Source organism: Rhinopithecus roxellana, chromosome 1, assembly GCF_007565055.1.
Source record: "Rhinopithecus roxellana isolate Shanxi Qingling chromosome 1, ASM756505v1, whole genome shotgun sequence".
NCBI lineage: Eukaryota > Metazoa > Chordata > Mammalia > Primates > Cercopithecidae > Rhinopithecus > Rhinopithecus roxellana.
In genome coordinates, this window is record NC_044549.1 from 33,070,483 (window position 1) to 33,091,251 (window position 20,769).

The window sequence follows — 20,769 nt, forward strand, 5'->3', positions numbered from 1 at the left end:
TGTTTTAAATTGTCTTGAAAAGTAAAGTAAATATTGAATTCCATGTAGCTGACAAACTCATGGGCACATATCAGTGTTAATCTGTCTCAATCTAGAAAGTAAAAATAATATCTAGAATTTAGGCCTTAGAATTATCTTTGCTGCTTACTCACTATGGAACTTTGGGCACAATCATTTAACCTCTCTTGGCCTCCTTTTTTCTCATCTGCATAATGACAAAATCAAACTAGGTTTCCCTCTATTTTAATTATTATTTTCTTTACTTCTTTCTATTTGCTGAATCACTTGTTTTTATTTTCTTTACTGTTTAATGTGTAGAGAAGAAGGATAGAGAGAGATTAAAGAAGCTTTTGGGCATTATGAGGAAGCCCTGTTTTTTCCACCCTGCCTTCACTTCTCATGCCCTATTTTACACGCCCATAGCCTGACAGATCTTAGAGTTTGCATTGGGAGAAAGCTAACCACTGCACATGGATTTCGTGATAGCCTCCACAAAGACAGAAAGGTGCTTTATACTAGCCTTGTAACTCGCTAATATGATACAAGTCATTTCAGAAGGAGGCATTTGAGTAATTTACATGTAACCTAGTTTAAGTTTTTAAAGAAATTAATTAGAAAACCAGGAGTCAAAGACATCTGCATATATGAACAGTAAAAAATGATGGATGAGGGCAACTGAGGGCTGAGTGAACTCTTTTCTTAGTGTTTAAGGTTTTCTTACCTGTTTAATCTGTTTAGAACTTGTAATCTGATCAATTATAGTCATTACGTCTGCTTCACCTTGGACATATCCTTTTAGTATTCCATACCAAAAGGTCTTCTGATGACTCATTCTTTTATCTATTATTTGCAGCACCTTTGGTGCTATGAGCTGAATTAAACAGGACTACCATTAATATAAATTGCACAAATACCATTTTATGATATGTTGATTAGTTTAATCAAAATAGTTAATAATAAGAAATTAAGTGCCCTCAAAGATAACTACAATAACCTGTCGAGGTTCTTCATTATTTTTTTAGTGGTATCTTTATAACTTCATGACTATAGCTATTTCCTTATAACTAATAATTTGGGAGTACCTATGTGAAATTTATGGCTTTATTCTTCACTTATTTTCCTTATAGAGAATTGGATGCTATTTTCAACTGGTTTAAATTTTTGGAAAACAATGCAATTAATCTTCTGTGCTTAGGTCATAAAATGAGTAAATTACTGCCATTTTTGCATGCTAAATCTCCTATAACACCTCCTACTAGATGGTCTGGTCAGGTGAGAAACCACCACAACCATACTGCCTGTTAGACCCCAAAATCAACTTCTCTTCTCTGTGTTTCTTTGCTGAGGGTTGAAGTCTCCAGGTTATAAGCTACCATTGTGCGGTCCCCTAGCTTCTGCAGGGTTCATCGATCCCTTTGTTTTTCTATCTATGTTCCACAACCTCCATACTCTACCCTACAACTACCTGCCACTAATCACCAAAGGGTTTACACTCATCTTTCAAGATTCAGCTCAAGTATCACCTAATAAAGGAAGTCTTTTCTCATTCTGTGCATACTCCTGTTTTGTACTTATCCTATCATATAACATTCCAATATCTAGATTACTTGTGATTTCTCTTCTACAATAAGCTTTCCAGGGGAAGAGACAATATCTAATTCATCTTCATATTCCAAGGACCTGTGATTTAACATAAAACCATAGTTCAGAGTTTTTTGAATATATCAACAAACTTTTCTTAGGTGGTTTATCAGTTTCTTCATCTGAACTCTTTGTTAGGCTCTGTACACCTTCCTATCAGAAAGAATTAATTCATCAGTGGAATACACTAGACTTGCCTTCCTCAGGTAAATTGCACTCTAGCACTACTTACGGTCCCTTAGAATACTGAAAAATCAGGCTACTGGTTGTGTACTCTTTGACCTAGTTGATTTATGCCTCTAAGTAGCAAAAATGTTTTAAATTATTCCTTACATGTGTAAGAAAGATCTAAATGTAAAGATTCTATTAGTTTTATCTCCATACGAACTATGTTTTATTTAACTGCATTTCTCACAGTGCTTATATATGTATGTATCTTGCTTGTGTATGAATAGTGAAAAAGATAGGAAAGATAGAGTATATCTACATTCATATATATACTTATTTGTGAAGGAGTGAGTTTCATGTCATTGAAATAATCACACAGAAAATAACTACCCATAATATATGTTATAGAAACATGTTACAAGATAATCAAAAGTTATTTTTGAAACCATATTTCTATAATACTATATGTATTTTTTTCTTGATTTGTACAAATGTAGGCTATTTTCTTTCTCCCTATAAATAGTTTGCATGGTTGTTTTGTTAACTTCCATCTTTTATTCCCCGAGTTTCTATAAAAATAAACATTACTTGGAGGTTAACTTATACTTACATTAATATAGAATTTCTCATGTGCTGTCTATTTAAAGGAAAAGTTGTGATGAGTATTTCTATACTTTCATATGCTCAACAAATTCCTAATATAATTTGGATGTTTATAATATCAAATGTTATAAAACTTAATTTGTCAAAGGGAGCTAAAATTTAAAATATAAACATTAACCCAACAGAAAATGGTAACCATAAAACTAGTAAACTAATTTTACTCTATGTTTTATGAAACAATCAGTAGGAATTGGAAACTGCATGATTGACCGGTTCTTTACCTTGAAAATGCGTAGTATACGGATAAATTGAAAAAGTTTTATAAAGACTATTACTTCAGTCATAGCAAAAATATAATTAATGGGGTCTATTTCAATAAGTATTGCATATAATATGCCAATTAATGTAATTGCTAACTCGAATAGGTTCCAGGCATGTGAAAAAAAGTCCTTCCTCATTGCTGCTATCTGTTGATTTAAAAGGAAATTACGTTATCATGTTTGTTTCTGCTTTTACTACACCATTTTCCACAATAATTTAAACATCATGTTAGGCTTTTCTCTTATCTACTCCACATGTATGAAATATCCTCAGGAAACCAAAATCAAACAAACAAACAAGTTCATCAAATTTATCCTGTAGTAAAGGAATACTCCTAGGACTATTAATTTAGGATTGGGTTTAAAGGACAGGTATAATGAAAACAAACAGATTTCTATAATGACACTAGTAAAAAGTAGCAACAATGGAAAGGCAAATTCAGACAAAAATATAGTATGCCAGGGTTTTTAAATTTAAAACAAATTGCCCTAAATGCCATAAAAATCCTGGGGGTTGTGTCCATTTTTTATTATTTTATAATTTATATACAAAATGATGATCCTGAGTAGTCAAGACAAAATTAGTTTATGTTTGTTGTGATACATGTGGGCAAAGTTTTTATTAAAGTAGTTCAAGATTTTAAAATGTATTTATTAAAAGATTATGCTCTCTTCACTAAATTCACTTGTGTAATTTCATTCTGGGATAACGCAGAATAAGTTATTTTTAATTTCTCAAAAAAATTCGTACGAAAATCTAAGTAGAAGTAAATATTTTGTCAGAATTACCTTAGCAATTCCAGCAACCCTTTTCTTTATCTCAGTGAATATATTTGCAGAGCTAACATAAGGTTTCATCAACACATAAACATTAAGATAAATACATATCAGAGGCTTTCTATGTGTATGTTTTACTCCATAATCATGTATTCCTATCTTAGAGGTAGAATAGCTTATTAGGATGATTCTAAATAGGTCCGTCCACTAATTTGACAGTCTTTCAAATCAGATAGCTGTCAGTTGAGAAATTGTTTTTGCCGTTTTTTTAAAAAGCATATTACTTTTGTTTGTTTGTTTGTTTCCTATTTTCTCCCTCACACATCTAGAGATCCAGCAAGGACAACTAGAATATTTCTTGATTCAGACAACATTCTTTAAGGATCCCTAAAAAGGGTGACTTTTTAGAAGCAACTCAAAAGAAAATAATAAAATTGGAGCACTTACAAATCTCCTACTGCCAGGCATAAAATCAAGTTAGAATACATAGTTCCTTCCCTTTCCTTGTGTTCCCTATATTAATTTGCAGGCATTAGTACCATAACTTAGTCTGAATTCTGGAAACAAAGATTTCATTGCCTTGAATCCACAATTGAAAAAGATTTTCTGGCAATTTTGTCCAGGGCTAGCTGAATGCCAACTGAAGATAGTTAAGGTAGGTTTCTAGTTACATATGACATTTCTAGTAGAATACAAATATGGAAAGAGTTCATTTTATTAGTTAAAGTGAAATATATGTGAATATTTTAGATCCAGTATCTGTACCCGCATATTTTATCTCACTTAACTGTTATCTAATGATTAATTGATCTGCTAAATTTATAGTACTGGAACAAATAATTTTTAAATTTTACAGAATTGTGACCAATAGTCACAATTGTGGTGTCTATAGTGGTTTAATGCAATAACATCTTTCTTGTTAAAAATAATTATTTGAGGGGGTTCATTACAAGATGACTGAATAGGAACAGCTCTGGTCTACAGCTCCCAGTGTGATCGATGCAGAAGATGAGTGATTTCTGCATTTCCAACTGAGTCACCTGGTTCATCTCACTGGGACTGGCTGGACAGTGGGTGCAGCCCATGGAGGGCAAGCCAAAGCAGGGCAGGGCATTACCTCACCTGGGAAGTGCAAGGGATCAGGGGATTTCCCTTTCCTAGCCAAGGGAAGCCATGACAGACTGTACCTGGAAAAACAGGACACTCCTGCCTAAATACTGTGCTTTTCCAATGGTCTTAGCAAACGGCACACCAAGAGATTATATCCCACGCTTGGCTTGGTGGGTCCCATGCCCACAGAATCTCGTTCACTGTTAATGCAGCGGTCTGAGATTGACGTGCGAGGCAGCAACATGGTAGGTGGGGGAGAGGGGTCCGCCATTGCTGAGGCTTGAGTAGGTGAACAAAACAGCCTGGGAAGCTCCAACTGGGTGGAGCCCACTGCAACTCTGCAAGGCCTGCTGACTCTGTTGACTCCACCTCTGGGGGCAGGGCATAGCTGAACAAAAGGCAGCAGAAACTTTTGCAGACTTAAATGTCCCTGTCTGACAGCTCTGAAGAGAGCAGTGGTTCTCCCAGCATGGTGTTTGAGCTCTAAGAATGGACAAACTGCCTCCTGAAGTGGGTCCCTGAACCCCGTATAGCCTAACTGGGAGACACCTCCCAGTAAGGGCTGACTGACACCTCATACAAGTGGGTGCCCCTCTGGAATGAAGCCTCCAGAGGAAGGATCAGGCAGCAATATTTGCTGCTATGCAATATTTGCTGTTCTACAGCCTCCGCTAGTGATACCCAGGCAAACAGCTTCTGGAGTGGACCTCTAGCAAACTCCAACAGACCTGCAGCTGAGGGACCTGACTGTTAAAAGGAAAACTAACAAACAGAAAGGAATAGCATCAACATCAACAAAAAGGACATCCACACCAAAATCCCATCTGTAGGTCACCAGCATCAAAGACCAACGGTAGATAAAACCACAAAGATGGAGAGAAACCAGAGCAGAAAAGCTGAAAATTCTAAAAACCAGAGCATCTCTTCTCCTCCAAAGGATCACAGCTCCTTGCCAGCAATGGAACAAAGCTGGATGGAGAATGACTTTCACAAGTTGACAGAAGTAAGCTTCAGCAGGTCAGTAATAACAAAATTCTCCAAGCTAAAGGAGCATGTTTGAACCCATCGCAAGGAAGGTAAAAACCTTGAAAAAAGATTAGATGAATGGCTAACTAGAACAAACACTGTAGAAAAGATATTAAATGACCTGATGGAGCTGAAAATCATGGCACAAGAACTATGTGACACATGCAAAAGCTCCAGTAGCTGATTCAATCAAGTGGAAAAAAGGGTATCAGTGATTGAAGATCAAATTAATGAAATAAAGCGAGAAAAGAAGCTTAGAGAAAAAAAGAGTAAAAAGAAATGAACAAAGCCTCCAAGAAATATGGGACTATGTGAAAAGACCAAATCTACATTTGATTGGTGTACCTGAAAGTGACAGGGAGAATGGAACCAAGTTGGAAAACAGTCTGCAGGATATTATACAGGAGAACTTCCCCAACCTAGTGAGGCAGGCCAACATTCAAATTCAGGAAATACAGAGAACACCACAAAGATACTCTTCAAGAAGAGCAACCCCAAGACATATAATTTTCAGATTCACCAAGGTTGAAATGAAGGAAAAAATGTAAAGGGCAGCTAGAGAGAAAGGTCAGGTTACCCACAAAGGGAAGCCCATCAGAATAACAGCAGATCTCTCAGCAGAAACTCTACAAGCCAGAAGAGAGTGGGGGTCAATATTCAACATTCTTAAAGAAAAGAATTTTCAACCCAGAATTTCATATCCAGCCAAACTAAGCTTCATAAGTGAAGGAGAAATAAAATCTTTTACAGACAAGCAAATGCTGAGAGATTTTGTCACCACCAGGCCTGCCTTACAAGACCTCCTGAAGGAAGCACTAAACATGGAAAGGAACAACTGGTACCAGCTACTGCAAAAACAAGCCAAATTGTAAAGACCATCGATGCTAGGAAGAAACTGCATCAACTAATGGGCAAAATAACCAGCTAACATCATAATGACAGGATCAAATTCACACATAACAATATTAACCTTAAAGGTAAATGGACTAAATGATCCAATTAAAAGACACAGACTGGCAAATTGGATAAAGAGTCAAGACTCATCAGTGTACTATATTCAGGAGACCCAGCTCATGTGCAGAGACACACATAGGCTCAAAATACAGCAATGGAGGAAGATTTACCAAACAAATGGACAGAAAAATAAAAAGCAAAAAAAAAAAAAAAAAAGCAGGAGTTGCAATTCTAGTCTCTGATAAAACAGACTTTAAACCAAGAAAGATCAGAAGAGACAAAGAGGGCCATTACATAATGGTAAAGGGATCAATTCAACAAGAAGAGTTAACTATCCTAAATATATATGCACCCAATACAGGAGCACCCAGATTCATAAAGCAAGTCCTTAGAGACCTACAAAGAGATTTAGACTCCCACTCAATAATAATGGGAGACTTTAACACCCCACTGTCAATATTAGACAGATCACTGAGACAGAAGATTAATAAGGATATACAGGACTTGAACTCAGCTCTGCACCAAGCAGACCTAATAAACATCTACAGAACTCCCCACCCCAAATCAACAGAATATACATTCTTCTCAGCACCACATCACACTTATTCCAAAATTGACCACATAGTTGGAAGTAAAGCACTCCTCAGCAAATGTAAAAGAACAGAAATCACAACAAACTGTCTCTCAGACCACAGTGCAATCAAATTAGAACTCAGGATTAAGAAACTCACTCAGAAACGCACAACTACATGGAAACTGAACAACCTGCTCCTGAATGACTGCTGGGTAAATAAGGAAATGAAGGCAGAAATAAAGATGTTCTTTGAAATTAATGAGAACAAAGACACAACGTACCAGAATCTCTGGGACACATTTATAGCAGTGTGTAGAGGGAAATTTTTAGTACTAAATGATCACAAGAGAAGGCAGGAAAAATCTAAAATTGACACCCTAACATCACAATTAAAAGAACCAGAGAAGCAAGAGCAAACACATTCAAAAGTTAGCAGAAGGCAAGAAATAACTAAGATCAGAGTGGAACTGAAGGAGATAGAGAACAAAAAACCCTTCGAAAAAAATCAATGAATCCAGGAGCTGGTTTTTTGAAAAGATCAACAAAATTGATAGACTACTAACAAGACTAATAAATAAAAGAGAGAAGAATCAAACAGATGCAATAAAAAATGGTAAAGGGGATATCACCACCGATCCCACAGAAATACAAACTACCATCAGAGAATACTATAAACATCTCTATGCAAGTAAACTAGAAAATCTAGAAGAAATGAATAAATTCCCGGACACATACAACCTTCCAAGACTAAACCAGGAAGAAGTTGAATCTCTGAATAGACCAATAACAGGCTCTGAAATTGCGGCAATAATCAATAGCCTACTAACCAAAGAAAGTCCAGGACAAGATGGATTCACAGCCGAATTCTGCCAGAGGTACAAAGAGAAGCTGATATCATTCCTTCTGAAACTATTCCAATCAACAGAAAAAGAGGGAATCCTCCCTAACTCATTTTATGAGGCCAGCATCATACTGACAACAAAGCCTGGCAGAGACACCAAGAAAAAGGAGAATTTTAGACTAATATCCCTTATCAACATCGATGCAAAAATCCTCAATAAAATACTGGCGAACCAAATCCAGCAGCACATCAAAAAGTTTATATCCACCATGATCAAGTCAGCTTCATCCCTGGATGCAAGACTCGTTCAACATATGCAAATCAGTAAACATAATCCATCACATAAACAGAACCAATGACAAAAACCGCATGATTATCTCAGTAGATGCAGAAAAGGCCTTTGACAAAATTCAACAGCCCTTCATACTAAAAATTCTCAATAAACTAGTCATTGATGGAAGGTATCTCAAAATAATAAGAGCTACTTATAACAAACCCACAGCCAATATCATACTGAATGGACAAAAACTGGAAATATTTCCTTTGAAAAATGGCACAAGATAGGGATGCCCTCTCTCACCACTCCTATCCAACATAGTGTGGGAAGTTCTGGCCAAGGCAATCAGGCAGAGAAAGAAATAAAGGGTATTCAATTAGGAAAAGAGGAACTCAAATTGTCCCTGTTTGCAGATGACATGATTGTATATTTAGAAAACCCCATTGTCGGCCGGGCGCGGTGGCTCAAGCCTGTAATCCCAGCACTTTGGGAGGCCGAGACGGGCGGATCACGAGGTCAGGAGATCGAGACCATCCTGGCTAACACGGTGAAACCCCGTCTCTACTAAAAATACAAAAACTAGCCGGGCGAAGTGGCGGGCGCCTGTAGTCCCAGCTACTCGGGAGGCTGAGGCAGGAGAATGGCGTAAACTCGGGAGGCGGAGCTTGCAGTGAGCTGAGATCTGGCCACTGCACTCCAGTCCGGGCGACAGAGCGAGACTCCGCCTCAAAAAAAAAAAAAAAAAAAAAAAAAAAAAAAAAAAAAAAAAAAAAAAAAAAAAAAAAAAAAAAGAAAACCCCATTGTCTCAGCCCAAAATCTCCTTAAGCTGATAAGCAACTTCAGCAAAGTCTCAGGATACAAAATCAATGTGCAAAAATCACAAGCATTCCTATACGCCAAGAACAGACAAACAGAGAGCCAAATCATGAGTGAACTCCCATTCACAATTGCTACAAAGAGAATAAAATACCTGGGAATCCAACTTACAAGGGATATGTAGGACCTCTTCAAGAAGAACTACAAACCACTGCTCAACAGGATAAAGGAGGACACAAACAAATGGAAGAACATTCCATGCTCATGGATAGGAAGAATCAATATCATGAAAATGGCCATACTGCCGAAGGTAATTTATTGATTCAATGCCATCTGCATCAAGCTACCAATGACTTTCTTCACAGAATTGGAAAAAACTACTTTAAAGTTCATATGGAACCAAAAAAGTGCCTGCATTGCCAGCACAATCCTAAGCAAAAAGAACAGAGCTGGAGGCATCATGCTACCTGATTTCAAAGTATACTACAAGGCTACAGTAACCAAAACAGCATGGTACTCATACCAAAACAGAGAGATCAACCAATGGAAGAGAACAGAGGCCTCAGAAATAACACTACACATCTACAACCATCTGATCTTTGACAAACCTAACAAAAATAAGAAACAGAGAAAGGATTCCCTATTTAATAAGTGGTGCTGGGGAAACTGGCTAGCCATATGCAGAAAGCTGAAACTGGATCCCTTCCTTCCACCTCATGCAAAAATTAATTCCAGATGGATTAAAGACTTAAATGTTAGACCTAAAACCATAAAAACTCTAGAAGAAAACCTAGGCAATATCCTTTGGGACGTAAGCATGGACAAGAACTTCATGACTAAAACACAAAAGCAATGGCAACAAAAGCCAAAATAGACAAAAGGGATGTAATTAAACTAAAGAGCTTCTGCATGGCAAAAGAAACTACCATCAGAGTGAACAGGCAACCTACAGAATGGGAGAAAATGTTTGCAATCTACCCATCTGACAAAGGGCTAATCTCCAGAATCTACAAAGAACTTAAACAGATTAAAAAAAAAAAAAAAAAAGCAACCCCATCAAAAAGTGGATATGAACAGACACTTCTCAAAAGGATATGAACAGATACTTCTCAAAAGAAGACATTTGTGCAGCCAGTAGACACATGAAAAAATGCTCTTCATCACTGGTCATCAGAGAAATGCAAATCAAAACCACAATGAGATACCATGTCACACCAGTTAGAATGCCGATCATTAAAAAGTAAACAACAGATGATGTAGAGGATGTGGAGAAATAGGAACACTTTTACACTGTTGGTGGGAGTGTAAACTAGTTCAACCATTGTGGAAGACAGTGCGATTCCTCAAGGATCTAGAACTAGAAATACCATTTGACCCAGCAATCCCATTACTGGGTATATACCCTAAGGATTATAAATCATGCTACTATAAAGGCACATGCACACATATGTTTACTGTGGCACTATTCACAATAGCAGACTTGGAACCAACTCAAATGCCCATGAATGATAGATTGGATTAAGAAAATGTGGCACATAGATACCGTGGAATACTCTGCAGCCATAAAAAAGGATGAGTTCATGTCCTTTGCAGGGACTTGGATGAAACTGGAAACCATCATTCTCAGCAAAGTATCACAAGGACAGAAAACTAAACACTGCATGTTCTCACTCATAGGTGGGAATTGAACAACGAGAACACCTGGACACAGGGCGGGAAACGTCACACACCAGGGCCTGTTGTGGGGTGGGGGAATGGGGGAGGGATAGCATTAGGGGAAATACCTAATGCAAATGACAAGTTAATGGATGCAGCAAACCAACATGGGACATGTGTACATATGTAACAAACCTGCACGTTGTGCACATGTACCCTAGAACTTAAAGTATAATAATAATAAGAATTTGAATTTAGACATGTTAAAATATATATTTATACCAGTAAATGATCATACTAATTTGAAATCAAATAGCTAAAATACTGAAGCATCTATTCCAAGGGAAAAAATAGTCAAAATTCCTACTATCTTGTGATACTTCATACAGTCAGTCCTTCTGTATATTTCAAAAAACGGTTTCTTAAAACATACTATAGCTAAGAAAGTGGCAGGTTTCAAAGATGATTGTAGATTTCAGCTTGGGAAATTGGGTCTTCATTGAAATTCTGAAGGGAGAGTAGGACTAGAGAAGACACATTTCTTTTCAATGTGCTGCCTGTAATGTTTGCACAGTACTTTGTCCACAGGATCTAGTTAGCAGTTACCTATATAATCTAAGGCTCTGGATAAAATTTGAGCTATAGACATGAATTTGGGAGTCATTAGACTATGAATGACAGTTGATGTCACGAAAGTAGATGAGACAGCATGACCTGCCCTTTATTATTTAATTCACATCTATGTCTCTTCCCTCGTTTTCCATATCTTGAAAACACATTTAACATCTCTCCAATCTCCACTGTGACCAACTCATTCCTGAGCTTCACTCATTGGGAGTGGTATTCCTCATACCTGTCATAGGTTGCTTCTATGTTTTCCCTTGTTCTTGTTTGTTATGCAATGTACTCATGCGTATTCTCTTTTTTGACTCCTATACAGTATTCAAAATTCAACTGAAGTGTCACTTTCCCTTGACTACCTTCCTTCTCTGACCCTACTATTCTGCATAAGAAGCTCCTTCTGTCTGTTCCCATTGTACTCTGTGTATTACTCTATCATACTAGATAGATATAAAAATATCTATCCAGTGTAAAAATAATAAAATGAACATTCAAGTACTCACCACACTGCTAAGACTGAGAACATTGCCAATACCTTTTAAACTCACTTTGCGTCCCTTTGACACACACCATTTTAAAATTTATTTCTGGAAATACGAAATCAGTGCTTCAAGTATATATATTATCTCTTGAGTTACTATAAAAATCACTTTCAAAAATTAAAGTTTGGAAATGTGAGGAAGAAATTCACACACTCCTTCAGAAAACGGTCTGTTGCTAGTGTTGAAAAACAAGGCTAGGAAATCTCCCTGTCAGACATATCACACTTCCATACACACACAAATTTTAGATTACCTTAAGTAGTGCCTCCAGAGCATACAGTGTGAGAAAACAGTAGTTAGTGTGTTTTAATTCTCTGTGGTAGATTACATTTAACCGGGATATCCAAGAGATTACAAAAGGAAATATATTCATTAATATCACAAGGTATCCAACATGCTCAAATTCCTCAGTAAATACTATTGTATGGCATAAATGAAAAAAGAAGTATCTGCAAAATAAAAAGACAGTTTTATCTGGTAAAAGGTTTACGTTAAATGATTTTCATATACACTCATTTCTGTTCTGCTTATCAACAGCCACAGAGCCCTCCTTAATTCTTTTTTTTTTTTTTTTTTTTTTTTTTTTGAGACGGAGTCTCGCTCTGTCGCCCAGGCTGGAGTGCAGTGGCCGGATCTCAGCTCACTGCAGGCTCCGCCTCCCGGGTTTACGCCATTCTCCTGCCTCAGCCTCCCGAGTAGCTGGGACTACAGGCGCCTGCCACCTCGCCCGGCTAGGTTTTTGTATTTTTTTTTTAGTAGAGACGGGGTTTCACCACGTTAACCAGGATGGTCTCGATCTCCTGACCTCGTGATCCACCCGTCTCGGCCTCCCAAAGTGCTGGGATTACAGGCTTGAGCCACCGCACCCGGTCAGCCCTCCTTAATTCTGAAAGCAGCCACCAGCAGCTAACACGTTCTAGCATCCTGCTTCAGAAATTATCCTTTTAATTTCTTCCACTGATCCTCCTCTGACTTGAGTCTGGTTTCTCCTTTTTCTTTCTCTCCCTCCGTAAATCTCATTCACTTTTTCTTTTTACTTTCAATAGAAATATTTTTGGTATAACATAGGAAAAATTCAAACTGGAATTTTTTTTTTAAATAAAGAGAATACTTTCTAACTTTTGATAATTCCTATTTTCAGAGACGAATACTATTATTTTGAATATTGTTCCAACTTTTTATGTTTATAAAATGATTATCTATAAACATAAAAGAAGTTATATGACACATATTTTTCTGTAACCTGCATTTTTCCCTCTTCACGATGTATCATGAACATCTTCTCTTGTCAAGGTGTAAAACTGGGATCGAAGCCTAGGATGGATGGTGGTGGAATATATGGATCTAAATTTTATCACAAAATTTAAATTAATGTATATGCTTTGAAAAATAGCTTCCATACTCAAAATGATGGAGAGTAGAAATGTACAAAAAAGATTTACTTTTAATATTTTAATTCTATTTTAATTATTCAAGTAGTATAATAATACACTATTGTTGTTAAAATTTGCATGATAATGATTAATTAACTGCTGATTGAAGACTGGGTAAGTACCAGATCATTTTCTCATTCTCCAAGGTACATCTATGCCATGGCCCAGAAGCTTTTACAATTTTGCATCCCATTTGAAAAAAAGATGATGAAATTATGAGTGCAGTAATATATAATCTGTGCTCACATTGCCAGGGCCCTCCAAGGCCTCTGGCAGTTCCTCTGTGATGGGAGCTGCAGAGTTTAAGCCTTGTTAACTTTGTGGTAACCCCTCTGCCCTTCTCTGTCCTCACTTCAGGCTGCTTTTCTTGATCTCTCCCAGCAGCAGAACCATGTTTGGCAAAGCATGGCACTGGAGGTTACCTTTGCTTAAGTTTATGTTTAAATTTGCAGTCACTGATGTCATTCATTTTGTCCCTAGCTATATTTCTTTCCTTTGAATCTAAGAAAACAAAATAAAAGGAATTCAAATTGAAAAGGAAGAAGTAAAATCTCTATTTGTGGATGACATAATCCTATATACTGAAAATCCTAGAGAATCTGCAAAAATCAACTAGAGCTAATAAACAAAATAGCAAAGTTTCAGGAAACAAAATTGATATATAAAAATCAGTTGTATTTCCATACATTAGAAAGGACTGATCTGAAAATGATATTATGAAAACAATTCTATTTAAAATAGCACCAAAAAGAACAAAATAGTTAGGATTAATGTTAACCTAAAACTTGCATGCTCAAAACAACAAAACATTACCAAAATAAGTTAAAGATTTAAATAAATGGTAAGACATCCCATGTTCATGGTTTAGATTAATATTGGCTTAATATTGATAATATGACAACACTACCCAAAGCAATCTACAGATTAAATTAAATCCTATAAAAATCTCGACCTTTTTCTTTATTTTGCAGAAACAACAAGATAATCTAAAATTTATATGGAATTGTAAGGGACCTTAATTAGTTACAACAATCTTGAAAAAGAAAAGTTGAAGGACTTATACTTCCCGATAACAAAATTATATACCAGCTGTGGAAAACAATTTGGTGATTACTCAAGAAACTAAATGTAGAATTACCACATGGTCCTGCAATTTTACCCCTGGGATATGCCCAAAAGAATAGAAAGCAGGTATTCAAATAAAAACTTGCACATGAATGTTCATAGCAGCACTATTCATAATAGCCAAAAGGCAGAAACAACTCAAATGTCCATCAACTGATGAATGGGTAAATAAAATGTGGTATATTTACCATGGAACATTATTCAGCCTTTAATAGGAATCACATATTGATACATGCTACAAAGAGGATGACCCTTATGCTACTAACACATTCTGCTATGTGGATGAAAACATTATGCTAAGTGAAAGAAGTCAGAAACACAAGGCTACATAGTGATGATTTCATTTATATGAAACATTTGAAATAAATGCATTCGCAGGGACAGAAAACAGACTGGTGCTTTCCAGGAGAAGGGTGGAAAGGAGAAATGGGAAATGACTGCTTAATGAATACGCAGTTTATTTTTGGACTAATAAATAACACTAAATAGTACACTTTAAAATGGTTAATGGTTAACTTATGTATGTGAAATTTACCTCAATTAAAAAGAGAATACTATTCCTGTCTTTTTTATTCTTCAAATAACTTTATAAATGTACATAAGAAATTTAGGGTGGTGACTGACCCTCACATTTCTAATAAACATTCTGTAGCTCTTTATGCCCTAGGATACTCATCAGTCTCCTCTGAGGTGGCTACCACCCACTTCAAGGCTTTAAGTCTACTGTAAAGACAGGAAAAAAACCCTTTATTTTTTTTAAAATAAAAAATTAAAAGGATGTAGCTAAGGTTTACAGTGGATGTTGGCCAGATCATTTTTCTCTTAGATTATGCCATAATCTCCTTTGATTTTTTATGAAAACTCTAACAACTTACGGGGGTACCAAAACTTGTGGTGAGTTTGAAGGCTGATTTAGTAACAGGTATAAAAAGTGAATTTGTTCATACAAATTATTTTTGTTTTCTTACTTTAGGTACATTTGTGAGCATTTTCTATGACTGTAAATAAGGCCATTTTTCAAATAATAAAATATGCAAACATTTTTAAAAAGAAACTTCATTGTAAAATTACTCAAAATATTTTGCAAAATATTCAGGATACAATTTTAAAAGAAATAAACAGGGAATTTCAAGTGAATATAATAGCATTTCTTATAAGGTTGTAAAGCACTTACTTTGATGGACCCACTTTTTCCTTTCTGGTATTATACAACCAATTGAGCAGTAGTTTTCTAGTAAAGGTAATTGTTTTTTGGCTTTCGGAATAATTCTTTATTGTCTCAAGACGCATACATCTAAAAAAAGAAAGAAATCTTCAAACATGCTTTAAACATTTTGAGATAAGTTTAATGTCGTACTGTCAGAAAGCAAGAAGACTATTTTGTGCCATGATGGCTGGATTAAGACATTTTCATGGGCATAGTTCATGAAGTTAGATTGTAAGGCTCACTTGTTAAACAGAGAGTATTAAAACTTGGAGATACATGGTTGAAAATAATGGAGATTTCAAGGTTCAGGGAGGGAAAACATATTATGTTTCAAATATTTGGGATTCAGACACCTGGGTTTTCATGTTAGACTCCCCATTGTCTGGTATGGCAATGGACACATTACCTCATTTACTTCTTGCTAATCTGCAAAGTAAGGATAAAAATACCAATGTTAGGCTGGGATAATTAAACGGGAAAGCATGTATAAAGCATCCAACTCATATCACACATCTTCCCATCTCTTTGTCTTCATCTTCAAAGCAGGTAGTAAAGTTTAGAATGACTAAAAATGAGTTTAAATGGTAATTTAGAGAAGTCACTCGTTATAAGAGCTCAGTGTAATTTTGGTAACCCTTGTCCCAAGTTTTCTGTAGCTTTCTGCTGGCTTTTTTTTTAACTGAGACAGCTCAGATCCGTGTATATGATTGTGTCTTGTTTAGCCAATCTCCTTGGCTTTTCAAGGAATTTACCTTCTGCTGACCAGATACTTTCATTATCATGATCAGAAGGAGAGTAAGTCTCTGCCCTTGGGTCTGAGGCTCTACCTTATAATGTGGCTTAATGGAAGGGCATTGGAAACCTAAGTTCAAAGGTAAACCTTGCCCTTTCCATGAATTATAATGTTCTTACTTTAAAACTTGTGTATCTATCTATCTATCTATCTATCTATCTATCTATCTATCTATCTATCTATCTATCTATCTTTCTGTCTATTTTACTACAGGGATACTAACATAATCGAAAAGAATGAAGTCATTCAATTATCTGTAATTCAATATAATATGTGGTAAATAAATGGAAAATGTTGAATGTGTATATGACTTGCTTCATTTATAATGGAAAAAATATTTATTCAACATCTGCTGTAGTTGTTAAATGCTAAAGATAAACCACAAAGAAATACTGGTCTGCCCTCAAGGCTCCAGCAGACTAGTGGGAAGAAACATGTAAATACCAATTGCAGTAAAATGTGGTAAGTGTTGCCACAGAGATAATAAATGAAAGGGCCCCCTGGACCCACAGAAATAAGCATTTAATATAGTCTTATTGTGATATCTATGTGTGACACTTCTCAGCACAAATTACTAAGTAATTCAGGCTCTTGAATTCCTATCAACGTGTTCACTGTTTAGTCCTGATTTAGGGGAACAATATGATCTATTTAACTAGACAGTGAGGCAGCTTGGCTTTGAATCCCAACTCTGTAATTTATGAGTCAAATGACCTTGCATAAATTATTTAATTTCTCTTTGCTTTACTTTCCTAATCTGCATCGTGAATGTAATAACAGCATCTATCTCATAAGATTCTTCTGAGGTAAAATAGGTTAATACGTGTAAAGTGTTTAAAACTTTACACTTTTCTATAAACTTTGCACTCAATAAAAATAAACTATGTGCTCAAAATATTATTTTTTAGGCAAATTATACAAGTACTTAGCATAGGTCCTGGTGCTCCTGTTTAAATCCTCCACTCTTTCTTTTCTTAGACTTGTTTTTCTTGCCACGGGTCACCCTGACACATGAGGCACTGATAGGAATAATTAGCAAATGGTAAAATCAACTCCAAGGCAGCTCAGCAAAGAAGCAAGAACTGAATATAAGCATAATCAATAGAAAGTTCTCTAGGGGCTGGAATACCATTTTGCTAATATTAATATTCCCTACAGTGACTGGCATATATTGATAATATATAGCGTTGCACATATTGGTATTTAATGTATATCTCTTACATGTATGCATAAAAAATGTAATACATTCCAAAATTTGCCTTCATAGTCATATGTTGCTTCTGCTTTTGTGGAACATTTAAAGACAAAAAAATCGAGGCAGTGGGCTAAATTGCTCTATGTTGTTTTATTTTTATTTTTATTTTTGAGACAGAGCCTTGCTCTGTCGCCCAGGCTGGTGTGCAGTGGCGCGATCTCAGTTCACTGCAACCTTTGCCTTCCGGGTTCAAGCAATTCTCCTGTCTCAGCCTCCTGAGTAGCTGGGACTACAGGTGCATGCCACCATGCCTGGCTAATTTTTTAGTAGAGATGGGGTTTCACCATATTGGTCAGGCTGGTCTCGAACTCCTGACCTCAGGCGATCCACCCACCTTGGCCTCCCAAAGCGCTGGGATTACAAACATGAGCCACCATGCCCAGCCTGTTGTTTTATTTTTATATTAACATCTCCTGGAAAATATATTAATGATGCTTGTTATTGTGTCATTTATTAAAAACTTCCACTGTACTGCCGGGCGCGGTGGCTCAAGCCTGTAATCCCAGCACTTTGGGAGGCCGAGACGGGCGGATCATGAGGTCAGGAGATCGAGACTATCCTGGCTAATACGGTGAAACCCCGTCTCTACTAAAAAATACAAAAAACTAGCCGGGCGAGGAGGCGGGCGCCTGTAGTCCCAGCTACTCGGGAGGCTGAGACAGGAGAATGGCGTGAACCCGGGAGGCGGAGCTTGCAGTGAGCTGAGAGCCGGCCACTGCACTCCAGCCTGGGCGGCAGAGCAAGACTCCGTCTCCAAAAAAAAAAAAAAAAAAAAACTTCCACTGTACAATGTGCACCCTTCTTCTTTAAAATATGCGTGGTATTGTTTTGAATTGATCACATTTGCCCAGCCCTCTCTTTCAACTCCCGCAACTTTACTAGGTCACCTAAAGCATTGGAAGGACCTGGATCAAAAGGACAAATGGAGACCCTGGTACCATAGATGAAAATATTCAAGCATTATAAATCAAGGAAACAAAATTTAAAATAAGATATATTTCATCTTCCTATCATGACACATACAATGTCATAATGATTTGTATGACTAGGTTTAAGATGAAAACTCTTAGTTACTTTGAAAGTCTGTACTTGAAATGCAAATATGCCTTAATTTCTGGCTGCTTCTTTTCTAACATCTAACTTTATCCTTCAGTGTACCACAATGTTATACGTGTGACTTAACACAAGGTTGGCACAACCTTCAGGTTTAGGGGTATGCACACCAAAGACCTGGTTTGCTCATGGGATGATGGACCAGGAGTAGAGGCCCAAATAGACTCTGGAAATAAGCTTAGGATAATTTAAGCAGAGAATTTTGGTGTCTTCAGGACTGTTGTCTAGAATGAGAAGGTATGTCTGGGTGGACATTGATGCAATTGCATTGCAGTTTAACCCCTCTCTTTGCCCAATCATAGATCTAGCATTCCTCCACAGGGGATGATCTGAGGGTACTCCCCAAACTAATTTTGAGGAACTCAAGCTTATTTTGGAGACCTATATCTAAAGAAATCATTATAAGATTACAAATGTGTGCTGAGTATTAAGAGAAGATGTTGAAGTAACACCTATGTATTGGGGAAGATGTGGCTGGAGGGATTAAGGAAGGCTTCACCCTTACTTAGTCTGGCATTCAAACTGTCTAAAAGGAAGAGTTCTTTACCATAGCTTACCTTTTGGCAGCGGGAGGACAAAGAACCAAAGAAAGTTTCAGTCAGAAGGAACAGCTTGTTCAAAATCATGGAGGTATGAATGAATGTAGCAAATTTGGGAAACTGAAAATAGATAGTTTGGCCTGAGGGTTGGATACAGAGCAGGCAGCTCTTCTGTAATACTAGAGTATTAATGTTAATAGTAGAGGGAGCCAAGTTACCAGACAAAAACAAGAAAACTCACTTGGGTAATTGCCTAAATGCTGTGGCTTAGAATAGAAGCCATCTCTTGAGAACATACTTACTTTCCCTTCTTCTCACCAAAACTTCCTGCTGCACCTACCAACACCTGGACAGCACTCTGGGACAGAATCTCATTCTTGTATTGTCTCTGGTAGCTTGCCTAAAAGAAATATTAATTCAAGTCATTATATAGCATGAATAGCAATGACTACTTATTACAATCTTGATGGCAAAAAATGTGTGATAAAGAAGTAAAAACACACAATCTGGTATGTTTGTAAAAAGGATCTTTCTATGGAGTTCAGATTATAAGATTACTGGATAAGGTAGGTCTTGGCTTTGGGTGGAGCCACACTGGTTCTGAAGGAAACTAGAGCTCTTCTAGACATGGAATTAGGTTTTCAAAAAACAAATTGAACTTGTTGGCAAATGAGTTTGGGAACTGCTGCAAGCTATATCCACATCTCAGAAGTTAATAATGAATATTAAAGGCTCTGAGAAACCCTACAGTAAAAAAAAAATCCTACTATACATCTTTATTTAATTGAATTTTCTCAAATATTTCCTCAACAAGGCTCTGCTGCCTCATCTGTGATAAGAATTAAAATTATTATAGCTTTGTAACTTATATAATTATTTATAGAAAATTTTATAATTTATAAGGAATATTATAATAAGAGACTGCTACTGTTTGGCAGAATGCAGTCACTTCTTCATTCAATATATATGTAAAGAGCCTACTGAGCTTCAGGGACTATGTCTGATGATGTGGAAACCAGTATCTGACACTGTTCCTGGCATTCATGTGCTGAACACTATTGAGAATCACTGTGTAGACCAACTTCCTTAACTGAAATTTATTATATGACCAAAGATTTCTAGGTTCTGCAGCAGGGATTCTCTCTGCACGATCAGTTTTGAATATTAAACACTGCTTTGTTTTGGGCAAATACTAGAAAGAAACAGCAATGACATTTGAGGATGTGGGATGAAAAAACTTTTCCCATAATTACAGGAATTCAATAGAGTAGCACTCTTCTCCTTAAATATCATTAAAATATGTTTAAAACAATATTAAATCAAAATATTCTTAGTATCTTCAAGATAAGAATTGTAGTTTGTGAAAAAATGAGGAAG

At 36.5% G+C, this 20,769-nt stretch overlaps 1 protein-coding gene across 1 annotated transcript in view; it reads right to left on the reverse strand.

Annotated features, from left to right (window-relative positions):
* Positions 1-20,769, reverse strand: part of SLC9C1 (solute carrier family 9 member C1) — a 118,021-nt gene that overhangs the window by 37,548 nt on the left and 59,704 nt on the right. The window contains 5 exon segments of the mRNA XM_010361081.2: positions 722-871; positions 2,694-2,879; positions 12,181-12,376; positions 15,660-15,779; positions 19,695-19,792. Coding sequence (XP_010359383.2) covers positions 722-871; positions 2,694-2,879; positions 12,181-12,376; positions 15,660-15,779; positions 19,695-19,792 — 750 coding nt within the window.